This window comes from Pieris napi, chromosome 4, assembly GCF_905475465.1.
Source record: "Pieris napi chromosome 4, ilPieNapi1.2, whole genome shotgun sequence".
Classification (NCBI taxonomy): domain Eukaryota; kingdom Metazoa; phylum Arthropoda; class Insecta; order Lepidoptera; family Pieridae; genus Pieris; species Pieris napi.
In genome coordinates, this window is record NC_062237.1 from 156,284 (window position 1) to 168,542 (window position 12,259).

At 45.9% G+C, this 12,259-nt stretch overlaps 1 protein-coding gene across 2 annotated transcripts; it reads right to left on the minus strand.

The window, feature by feature from the left end:
- Window positions 1–4,179: 4,179 nt before the first annotated feature.
- Window positions 4,180–12,211, minus strand: LOC125048571 (cohesin subunit SA-1). Of its 2 annotated transcripts, XM_047647310.1 has the most exons (15): window positions 11,435–12,211; window positions 10,806–10,976; window positions 10,094–10,298; window positions 8,196–8,421; window positions 7,952–8,075; window positions 7,687–7,865; window positions 6,789–7,623; window positions 6,546–6,710; window positions 6,284–6,460; window positions 6,056–6,212; window positions 5,275–5,405; window positions 5,033–5,203; window positions 4,748–4,954; window positions 4,544–4,676; window positions 4,180–4,468 (listed from the first exon to the last, which is right to left on the minus strand). In XM_047647310.1, exons 1-15 carry the CDS (start codon window positions 11,915–11,917, stop codon window positions 4,407–4,409), a joined length of 3,426 nt encoding a protein of 1,141 aa, XP_047503266.1. In that variant the 5' UTR covers window positions 11,918–12,211; the 3' UTR covers window positions 4,180–4,406. The 2 variants fall into 2 exon arrangements, with proteins under 2 accessions (XP_047503266.1, XP_047503267.1); XM_047647311.1 differs by lacking the exons at window positions 10,806–10,976; window positions 11,435–12,211 and adding an exon at window positions 10,486–10,671 and having other exon boundaries at window positions 10,094–10,349.
- Between the last annotated feature and the right edge of the window lie 48 nt (window positions 12,212–12,259).

Consider the following 12,259-nt stretch of genomic DNA (forward strand, 5'->3'; position numbering starts at 1 on the left):
TGTAACGTTCAATTAATTATTATTGTATTTGTTAATTTTGAGAATCACCTACGTCCACGCGTGCGTGAACTAAAGTTTTGACGTAATTGACTCGACTTTATCAAACCAAATATGGTAATGTTAGAATGACATGCACTCTTCATTTTCATTTCCTATTATCGAAAAACGTGTAGAGCTGGTAACAGAAATGAACTCTGTTAGGACAACTAGAACCGAAACCTCAGCCTTGCGATTCTGTAACTCACTTTTCGAACTCTCACAGCGGTTTTCGCAGCGGCAAATTAGTCGTGAAGCAGTCATTTTACGATTTGGCATTCTGATAAACAATAAACTACAAGCTCCCTCCGCTTGTCAAGACGTAATGTGAAATTGCTTAACAGAATACCATGAGATTCCAAAAATGACGTGAGTGACAGAATCGCACGGCTGGTTGATTTTGATAAAAAATGTAATAATTCCTATGGCTATGACGTCGCCGAGAGCTCATTCATAAAATACAGGATATAGGAAAGCGCACAAATTTTCCTTCTTAACTACATTTTAATGGTTAAAAGGAAATTTGGGGTTTATCCTTCTATCTGTGATTTGCTTTTTATCCTTTTACGGTTGGGACCATAATTGATGTGTCATAATATATTTGGCGTCATCTCAACCCGCTAATTAAATGCGATGGTATTCGATTAAATAAATGCATAAAATAACTGAAAAGTATTTATTCATAGCATTCTGATCGACGCAAGGGCCGCAGTCTCTTGCTCGGACCTCGGTCGGCCTTCGCCCTCGGATGTGTCGTGCGGACGACGAAGCCCGTATGTCCTACTCCTCCTGGAAACAGGGCTCGTCACAATCATGCGATCTGTGAAGCAAAAGCTTGCCAGGACAAAAAAAAATTTTGTTTAAGAGTTTACAAGAATATATGTGAGTGAGTAACGATTAAAAGCAATGCCATGCAACAGTACTCTTAAAATAACTGCAAATGGACATTCCATTCACAGACAGACCTAGCTGGTTATTTATATTATCATGACGTAATATGTGGTTTATGGGAAACGCAATGCGTAATGTTTAAATACATTTTTGACTTCTTTCCCTTTCCCTTAAAACAAAAGCTTGCTTGGAATGTAGCAACAAACAGAGTTGACGTTGGGTTTTAGCTGGAACACAATCTTGGACTCCGCCGCGTCAGAGGCAGGAAAACTTGGTTCTATGACGCGAAACGCATTCCGCCCAATAACTTCCTTTCCGAGCGACGTCATATTATATAATTGTTATAGATGAATTTTATACTATGGTATGCAGAACGGCATTGCGTAACAACATACTTCTTATTTCATAATCGTAACGGTCAATACATAAATAAATAATGTTAAATGAACTACGGACGGGTGTACATTGCACACTTACAACAATGCCTAAGTACGTAATACTAAGAATAAAACTATTAACTACACAGATAAGTAAAGTGTTTTTGTGTGTTTGTTTTTGTGTTGGACCGTGGTCGCCGAGGGCCACTGTGACCAGATATTTATTAATTATTCCTTTTTAATTCTGGCAGAAACTCCCAAATCATGAAACAATGGTTACGTCACTAGACAAGGCGAGTTCTTATATTGCCTATGAAATAAAAACTCCTACAAATATCAATATTATAAAGAAAACGAGGAATGAGTGGCAATAAGGATATCAAAATGACTTACTTACTGTTATATACCTATGTTTTATTCGTCTCTGTTGACCCGTCAGTGGGTTCATAGGATCGTTGCGTGGTCCGGAGCACTGTGCCGTTCACGTTTCCTCCACCACCTCGATTCAAGGGCTGTCACCGCGTGTGACACTACAAGTCAGCAGATTGGGATTGGATGCCGTATTTTATTGCATTCTTGCATGGGGGCCCATTGCTGACTCTGTCGCCGAGGTGGTCCTGCAGAGTATGGAACTTTTTATTCCATTTTCTGCGGTGCCGATTGGTGGCGAGTCCCAGCCATGGTTTAAGCCTCTCTACACGCAAGGCGGCTTTGCGTCGAAAGGGAGAATGCTTTAGAGCCTGGATAGAAGCGGCGACATCCTGTGATGCGATTGTCGTTTGCCTGAGTTATAGCAGCTCCTTCAAACGGGAAATCACTAAGACTCAGCACATAGCCAGATTTGGCGCAAAATTAGCCCGCCTCCCTACGGGGACTCAAGCCTTCTAGTCTCTTGCCACAGCTATCCAAGGGAATTTCTGTCACTCCTACTTCCACCACTGCACAGGGATTATGACTCACTGACCACGAAGAGACGGATATCCTGGGCTGTCTCTTTACGTCGAACTCTACTTTGGATGACCAAGGGAAAGCACCACCGACATTATTACGCTGCCTGATATTATATTTCGGCAACGTGCTATCCGCAAAACTTGTCTCTTCCTGGGAAATTTATAAATGGAGCGGGCCTGATAGCATCCCATCAATTGTGCTCCTGTGTTGGCCCCAGTCCTAACGCGCTTTTTCCCAGTACCTGTACTCGCTCGGCAAAGTCCCGAACCGATTCAATACATCCGAAACCTAAAAAAAATTGCGTGCGTACAAAGTATAATACATATATGTCAGAAGCGAAACTTCTTTGGCAAACTAATTTTTAACTCTTTTTCATATTTATACAAATCTAAAACTTTAGATTTCCGAGACTTAGAGGGAGGGAAAAAGGAAGATATGATAGGAATTTAATTGTCATTAAAATAGTAAAAGTATCGAAAATTAATGCATATAATAAATTTGATTTTTAATTTATTTCTTCGATAATAAAAACACGTGGCATTTTAATTTACAATTAGTCATTTGAGATTTCAATAAATTATTTTGCATAAAAAATAAAATGCTAATATTTCATAAATTCTCTTTACGAAATTTTAAAAATAGAATTTCTATAAGGTTAATTCGCCTTTTTCACTCTCTCTCAACCGCTCTCTCCCTCTTCTTCGACAAAAACGCTGCACATCTTCGTGACGTTCCATAAAAAATTTACCCTAATGCGCCTAAAGTAGTTTCACTTCAAAAAGAGGATCGCTCTGATCCGTCTCTAATAGCCAGCTCCTTAGAATTCCTAGAGAGCCACCGGCTGATTAGCTGGATGGCTTTCGTCGTGGTTGCTCAGCTTATCCTTTACTCGACACGTAGTCGGGCAGAGGCAATCGAGTCCAGGGGTCTCGCCGGCTGGTACTTCTTTAGAAGGTCCCAGCCGATGGGCTTCCCGAGTAATTATGCAACTGGATTTCCGATGGGAACATCAAGGTCGTCATAGGTGAACGCAAGGCTAGGTCTATGCCGACCCCGGTCCTCCTGCATATCAATGATATGTTGCAACTTCGCAACATACGAGGGCCGGCCGATAGCACCACTATCGCCAGAGCAATGTTTCATCAGAATATTCTTAAGGTGGGTACAGACTGATGAAACGTAACATGCAATGTGTCATGCAATGAAAGAATTCACCGTACACATTGCTGCAATGTTAATGAAAGGTAACACACTTTGTAACAATTTCTCATAGTTTGGACGTCTCGTGCGCGCGAAATGTGCATTTCACGCGCACGCTACGAGCATTACAAGCCGCGCGCGGAGCGATCCGTGATTTGTCGGTTTTTCGACGAACACAAAGGGGCGCGCAGCAGCCGACGTGGACGGTCATTTAGAAATCAACACGTGCACGCAACGAACATGGAGGACGACACTGCGTGGAGTGAGGAAAAGGCATTTTGCTTGATAGATGCGTACAGAGTTCGTGAAATTTTGTGGAACCCGCAAAATGAAAACTATTTTAAGAAAAATCTTGGAAATCGCAAAGTTGATGTCAATGACTGTAGAAAAATGCAATAGCAAAATTGTTAGTCTTCTCTTGGTGGTCTTCGGACTCCATGCTTCGTGTGATTTACCGGTTTAAAAACGTGTATCGAAGGGCCGTGTTCGCGGCAGAATGGCGTTAACAGACGAACGCGGGAGGTTCGTAGTGAATGCGCGTTAAGAGCGCGCTATGCGTCCAAGCTTGCAGCGAACATGCAATGAAAGGCAGAATTATACATTTCATCTTACGTTTCACCAGTCTGTACCCACCTTTAGAACATTGAGAAAGACTCTTTATGACAATTCACATCTCACAAAGGATCCGCGGCTGGATTTCAAGAAGATAATAAATAAAACTATGTTAATCCAAAATGTTTATTACAAAAATATCCGTTAAATTTATATATAAACATATTTATTATCTATTGTCTATTATCTAATGCGATACTGGATAACAACCTCAAAGGTGTAGAAATAGGTCAAGACGACGACCTCGATCTTTTAATCTCCTGCACGTATGTGTACTGTGTATGTCGCTCTTCGGTGAATTATGGAAATGGGGTCATCGGTCGGAAAAGCGGGGGCAGCTCAGCCGGCGTCTTGGTCGGACTCGGCGTTGTCGTCGCCCTCGTCCTCCTCCGCTTGGCCCTCTGCAATCGACGCGCGCGTGTCAATATATTTAATACGATATGAAAAAAGAATCGAGGTAGGAGAGGAGGACGCACTGTTCCTGCGGGCGTAGTGGCGCCGGGCGGGCGGGGGCCGGTCGTCGGGGGCGTCGGTGACGAGGGCGGTGCGGTAGGCCAAGAGGGGCGCCCACTCCTCCGCCCACTGCATCGGGAAGCGGGCGTCCAGGTACTGGAAGGGAGGCAGAGATAAATGTGGGTTCGAGGTATACGATATTTCATGAACGACGGAGGCGAGGGTACCCTGAGGACTTGTCGCTTGTCGGGCCGCAGCAGCTTGGCGCAGAACTCGGCCAGCGGCTCCAGGAAGAGCAGGTTGGGCGGCGGCTGCCCGCCCGCGGAGGGCTCCAGCGCCGCGAACGAGATGCCGGCGCGGTGCAGCGTCACGAGCGCCTCGCGGTTCTTCAGGGCGTCCAGCCCGAACATCATCGAGAAGCGCTTCGCCAACTCCTGAAAGCCCCGCGTCGTCGGCGTCATTATACGAGCGTGCGACGCGACAAATCGAGCCGGGGAGAGAGAGGAGGTCACCTTGAGCTCGAGCAGCTCGGGCGAGTTCCGCTGCGGGTTCGGATGCTTCGCTCTGATGTCGGCGTACAGGGCCTGCATGGCCAGCTCCATGGCCAGGGCGCAGTTCTGCTTGTTGATCTCGCGGGCCTTGCTCAGCGTGGCCTTGATGATGTCCCCGTAGTCGTTGTAGCACTGCGGAGTCACTCGTGAGAAAGCGCTCGGACGCGAGTGAGAAGCGAACGTCGGCGAAAGCGAAGAGATACCTTGATGTAATGCTTGAAGACGTCGACGGCTCGGCGGACGGGCGCCACGTTGTAGATGATCAGCTTGCAGTACCCGGCCAAGAAGTTCCGGCGCTTGTGGAGCTCCTCGATGCGTCTCTCGTCTTGGCCGTCTGCAACGGGGCTCGCGTCAGCGAAAGACCGACTTTCGACCGACCGTCTCGGAAACGAAGCAACGGGGCGAAGCGACACTACTCGGAGCGAATCGAGCCGAGAACCGCCGAACTAAAGCTCTACTTAAAAAGCGTTTCTAGAAGAATATAACAATAGCGCAAAGGAACACAAAAAGCGTGAGACCGCCTCCGCGACCATTTTCCCTTAGTAACGCGCGGGCGAGCGGCGAGCGGAGCGGGCGGCGGGCGGCGGACATTACTAAGGCAAAATGCGTCGCGACGGCGGAGGGGCTTACCGGCGAGGCGAAGACGCGCCGCATCCGAGGGGACATGCAAACAGACACACCCGAGTTACGCCCGCCGCCCCCCGACCCCGCGACCCCCGAGACCCCGCGACCCCCGAGACCCCGCGACGCTCACCGCGAGTCTCGCCCGTCTCTACTTTTCAAACGAGACTCACGCTGTCGGCGAACGACTCTCTTCTACTCTTTTTAAAAAAATACAGATTTTACGGAATCGACTAGACTCGAAACTGAGTGAATTTACTGCCCCCATATATTCGGGATCGGGGGCGAACGTTATAACAAGTGTATTTGTTATAAAGATCGCCCCCTCCGCGACCACGACGAGCTGAGACGGTTCGCGATTACCGTAGTTCTGGTGAGAGAAGACGAACTCCTGCACGGCGGCGTTGAGCAGGTCGCAGAGGTGCGAGTCGGCCTCCAGCACGAGAGGCCGCAGCGCCGAGTCGCCCAGGGCCACCTGCTCCGCGAAGAAGATCAGCAGGTCGCACAGGGACACGTACGCCTGTCCAACAGAAATCGAACGTTCGACGCGACTCGACTCGACGCGGGAGAGCGTCCCGAGCGAGCGAATACCTCCTCTCGCAGCTCCAGCGTGAGGCCGTCGGCGACGATGAGCTGGCAGTGGAGCACGTAGGCCCGCAGGCGGTCCCTCAGGGCGGAGGCCGCCTCGCCCGTCACGCCCCGCTCCTCCGCCTCGTTCAACGCCCACAGCAGCGAGTAGAAGCAGGAACGCACCACGAACACCAACGCCTGTCCGAAAGCGTTCGGTCAACGGGACGACTAAGGGTCGGCGGAACGGGGGAACGGGACGACGGGGGTAGGGGGCACCGCTCACCTCGGTGGGCATCTGTGTCTCGTTGTTCTTGAGGCACTTGGGCAGGTCCTCGAAGAGCGAGTCCCAGATGTTGGTGTCGTTGAGGTTGTGGCACATGTACATGATGGACACCTTGCGGAGGGAGTTCACCACGTTGAAGATCTCGTCCGCGTCGGGGGTCTCGCCCTGCAAGAGACGGAGGACGGTCAGGCGGGGGGAAGCGGGCGGAAGCGGGCCCGCGGAAGGGCGGCGGCGGTGCCTCACCCCCTCGATGAGGCTGCGGTAGTCGTCCACGGCCTCCTTGTAGCGGTTGACGCAGTGGTCGGTGACGGTGGCCCGCGCCACGTTGCAGCGCGAGTAGACGGCGCACTGCTCGCTGCAGAGCACCTCCAGGGTCTTGCCGCAGGTCTCGATGACCTCGGCCTCGGTGTGCGTCGAGACGATGTCGCGGATCTTGTTGAGGAGCAGCAGCAGGTTGCCCTCCTGGCGCTGCGTCGTGTACAGCTCCAGGTCGAAGTACTGCGGGACGGCCAGCAGGTTGGTGAGCTTCTCGGGGTCGGCGCTGAACTTGTCCAGCAGCGCCGGGATGGCGACCACGAAGTGCGCCGTCATCTTGGCCCTCTCCTCGGCCACGACCTTGGCGTCCTTGGGCGGCGGGTGCTTGCGGGCGGGGGCGCGTCCCACGGGCGGCTCCCCGGTGCTCGCCTGCCGCACGCAGCACACCATCAGCTCGATGAGCGACGACTCCTGGCGGTTGTCGAGCGCCTCCTCGCCGGGGCCGGCCTCCTCCAGCAGCAGGTCGGTCATGCACTCCCAGTCCTTCATCATCGGGTTGGACTCGATGAGCGAGTCGACGAGGTACGCGCCGTGCTCGTGCAGCTCGGACTCGATGAAGAACTGCACCAGGTCCCGCAGCAGGCCCGTGTTGGGCAGCCGCACCTTGCCGCGCCGCGACCTGGCCTCGGGCGGCGGCAAGTCGTCGCGGAACAGGCGCCACTTGAGGAACTCGCCGGCCGCCGCCGCCAGGGAGCGCCACGAGGAGTACACCAGCTCGTACACGTTCTCGCAGTCCTTGTCCGTCAGCACGTCGGGGTACATCCTGCGACAGAACAGCGGTCAGGCTTCGCCTCTCGTCGCCGGCCGAGACCGAAGCGGGACCCACTTGAGTATCGCGATGACCAGTCGCACCGCGTGGACGGCCACCTCCGTCTCCTTGTCGAGGGTCATGGACACGATGCGGTCCTTGAACTTGCTGGTGAACAGCTCCAGCTTGCTCTTCAGCTCCTCGCACTGGTACAGCGGGTGCAAGGCCTGCAGACACCGCAGACGCACCTCGCCCACCTGTTCGGTAGAGAAGGCCACGGAAGTGAGACTTTATTTCGGGGAAATCGAAGTACCGCAGGCCGAAAATCAAAAGCGGCCCTCGCCTTGTCGTGAAGAGTCCATCCGATGTATTTTAGGTAGAGATCGTCCAGGAAGTGAGCCGGGAACTTCTCCATCCATATTCCGATCTCGGACATCGTGATGGCTCTGATGTCCGGCAACGTGTCCCTGAAACATTATTTTTCAAACGAATACAAAATCTTATTTTTTCTAATGTCCAGGTTATACAGATTAAACAGCGTAAAGCTAGAAACACCACCACACCACACCACGCGTGTGCCGACGCACCTGTATCGATGTACGAAGACAGATTTAAACATATAAGACAGCATATTCTTGATCTCTTCCATATTTTCTTCCAGCTCCTGCCTCTTAGCCACTAACACCTCGAGTCGATCGGAAGCTCTCTTGTCTCGGGCTTTCAGCCGCTCGGCCTCGTACTGGCGGAGGCAGTTGTCGCAGTTCACGCTGGTCAGCAACGCCACGTCCACCAGGGCGGTCATGAGCTTCATCACTGGAAATATAGCATTACAGAAAAATATTAATTTTGAAATACTATATTCTACTTCCACAAGTGATAAGGTATTGCGTGTTATCGATGTGGTGAGGTCCATGCGGGAGTTTCGTTTTGTCAGTGCGAAAAAAGTCAAAAAGAAATATACATTAAATGCTTCTAATTTTACATTTACTGCCAGTTCTCAAATCGAGGCCGTAGAACGGACGAAAAAAACTAGCAATAAACTCTCCGCCACTCTTTTTAATCGCCAAGTTTTTTTTTTTACACAACGTTTGTAAGGAGCTGCAACCATTACACCATGTTCCACGTGAAACAAAGATTTGTCCTCTATCAGCAGGAGGCATGTTCAAATAGGAGCACGCACTTGCATTCTGGTGGGAACAACACGCAAATACATAGTCGAAACAACTAACATCACCACAACTAGCAGCATTTCACGAGTATGACGCATCGCTAGCATGTTCTAACATTCAATATGTTAGAACAAAAACGGCCTCATTAAAAAAAAATACAAAGAAGTAAATAATAAATTGCTTAGGGGGAAATGGTAATTATTTAAATTAATCACATATTGGAACATGTTTTTCTTTAATTAATGAGAAAGCTTGAAATTAGGCTAACATACAGCCTTTTTACAAGTTTGTTAATTAAGTCTAAAAATAATCACAGTATCTTCAATAGTCAGAGTGTTAATGGTACAAGAGTCATGGACAGAGCAATATAAGTCAATTAGTATTCATTTTAAAGATGGTGCAATTCCAAAGTTTGTTGAGGCTCGTAGTAAAGAAAGGGATTGTGTGTTACCTCAAGCCTCAAGGAGTACAGTCTACCCGGCAACAGAGTCGGATACGTATCCGACACTAAATGGAGTATTTGCTGCACCAGCAGGGAAAATATATCACAACACTGAATGATTTAGATTGTGCATTTATCTACACAGAGATTTTAAATCTTATGGCGCTCAATACCTGTAAGGGTTTATACAGTTCACCGTTTGGCATTTGAAGTTGAGGTTAGACTGGGTATTTCTCAAATATGAATAAGTTTATTGTTGGCAGTATTATCTGGGGTGATCATTCTCATTGATAATATTATTATAAGCTATTGGATATTGTCATAAATGACATAATGCTAATATAAATTGTCTAAAGAACTATTTAACTTCAATGAACATTGTATTCTGAAGAAAGCTAGTATTCGCACCAATTCATAGGTTTCTAGAGCAGAACACCACTAAGTGTCTGTCAACTAATGAACAGATTCCTTTTTATTCTGCTAAAAACTTTAACACTATAGATAATAGTCACTTGTGAGACCTCCAAATATAGAGTAGGTGCTATGAGCTAAGCTATACTATTGTCATTTATCATTTATAAATTCGCAAAAAAAAAATTCTAGAAGAGATAGTCTGCTAGACATTTTTGGTAAAATCTTTGCGTTCTCTGCAAAAAGAGGCATAAACAGACAACACAGTTATTGAAGATGTTCTGATTTAACGTCTACGAACTTGGCTATATATTAAGTATGATGTAGTGATTAAATACCTACTTACACCAGCACAGTATTAAACCTCAATTCAAAATGTGTTACTTACATTTTAAATTTGAAAGCACACAAATAAGCTAGTAAAATGTGAAAATTATTAATTAAACGTGACTTTATTACTCACCAGCTAATGTTGCAGTGTGTCTGAATGCTCTAACTTGAGAGTCAGACAACCCAGTGAGCAGTGAGATGATATTGTCCATGAGGTATTGGTCATAGATGATGCTGTATTGACACATTGTTACCAATTTCTGTATAAATTCACAGAAGTTTGCTCTGAATTTTTTCCAAGTCTGGCCCGACATTATTAAAGGATATTCACCACTTTCCTAGATACAAATAAGAATTTTACTTTTCAAACTTACAGAGAATACAAACACTTTTTTTGTAATTAATTTAATTAATAATAAACTTGACAATAAGCTTAAAGCTATATATTATACTGAGAGACTGGTGCTTGAAAAAGGTTGGGAAAACCTGTTATTACAAGTCACCAGTCCCTCTTGAACATAACACTAATCAGAAGAACTACAATATGGTAAAAAAAAAATATTTTTCATTAATAGGTACTGTATTAAAAAAAAACATTTATATTAAGGTTGACAATAGACTATTTTGACTAACTTATTAAGCTTTACTCATTTAAAATTTCAAAAGCTCTTGCTTCAATTGATTTTCAACTAAAGAAAGAAAACACTGAAATTAGTTGCCTTTACCAATTATAATAAACACATCTTTAATGAAATAAAGATGCAAGCAAGTTCATTCCGTGTAGTAATAAAACGAACTTAAAGAGAAAATTCTAAAATTTCTGATAAACATTTTTTTAAGAATACCTCATCAAACTCCTGAGTCATTTTCTTAATGATGAGTGTATGGTCCATTTGAGCCATATCTGGTGTGACCTTTCCTCGACACCCAGAGGAATTGATGAAAAACTGCATGAGCTGCACCAGTGCACTTTCCTTGTTGCTCTTATATTCCTCAATCCACATGTCAACAACTTGCTAATATACAAGAGAAAATTACATGGTAATTTTTCAAAGTTGGTTACATTGTACATACATACTTATTAAGGATCCAAAATCTACAGCCTATATCTATATTACTACAGCTTACATTTAGTAGTGCCTTAAGGCCAATTACAGATTTTGACTATGTTCAATTAAGTACATACCAAAAGGTTAAGTTTTACTTTTAACTTTTTTTCCCTAAAAGTACTCACAGATACTTTAAAACTTATTTTAATCATGGAAATAATGTATTAACTAGGTACAGCTGTGTGTAATGTATTAACTAGGTAGTGTGTAATATAAGAGTGTCATGTCTATAATTGTATTACAGGTAGATAAAAGTTCTGTATGATGAGAATTTTGTTGATTCTTTGTAGTTCAAATCTTTGTTACAGCCAAGAACTGGTGAATACTTGTAGATGTTTTTGTTACAATATAGCTAATATACTAACATGAATTGCAGTTTTGTTAAATCGCAATAGATTATATAAACTGTTTTCATCATCGCCTGGCAGGAGAACTGGGGGTGGAGAGTATGCAGGTGGTGGTGGAGCTCCACCTCTTCCTCGGCCTCTGCCACGACCACCTCGACCGCGTCTGGGTCGAACTGGGGGCGGCGGAGGCGACTCTGCTAATCGTCCGACATAGCCACCGTCACCACCTCTACCCCTGCTTCGCGTTATGCGTTTTGTAATTGCCGGTGAAGGTGACCTTAACTCGTCCTCATGCTCGTCCGGCTCTTCTCTCGGGGCTTCTATAGCAGTTGAATTAACCGGAGCTCCAGCATTAAACCCAGAATAGTTTATATTAGAAGGATTAGGTTCATGAACAGATTGCCCGCCATAGTCCGTCATAGGAGTTGCTGGTGTCATAGGATTTACGTACTCCGGAGGAGGATCATCCATTCGGATTCGCTTGCCACCTCGACGATGCATTGTTAATTTTGAGTACAAAAATCAAAACAAAATACAACGACCACTACACTGACCTTATTTCACATGCATGTTAATCTAATTCCAATTTACTTTATCCAAAATTGCTATTAATTTAATTACTTTTATAGTTTAATAAGTTTTGCTAGTGAAACTTGACTATATAAAGAGGGATAATTATTACAAGTTTTCTTAAATAAGTTTATTGATCGCGTCGCCGCGCGTAAATTTTACAGATAATATCACTTTTTTTTTCTCTCTTTATTTTTTTTTTTTAATTTTATGACCTGGTAACAAAGACCTTTAAGTCATGACTTATTTGGAATATGTATTTGTTCATATAAT

Coding starts and splice junctions, on each gene's coding strand:
- LOC125048571 (XM_047647310.1), bottom strand. CDS start 11,917: ATGCATCGTCGAGGTGGCAAGCGAATCCGAATGGATGATCCTCCTCCG. Junction 7,866..7,951: donor GATGGACTCTTCACGACAAG/GCGAGGGCCGCT, acceptor TCTACCGAACAG/GTGGGCGAGGTGCGTCTGCG. Junction 5,406..6,055: donor CTTCTCTCACCAGAACTACG/GTAATCGCGAAC, acceptor GCCCCGTTGCAG/ACGGCCAAGACGAGAGACGC.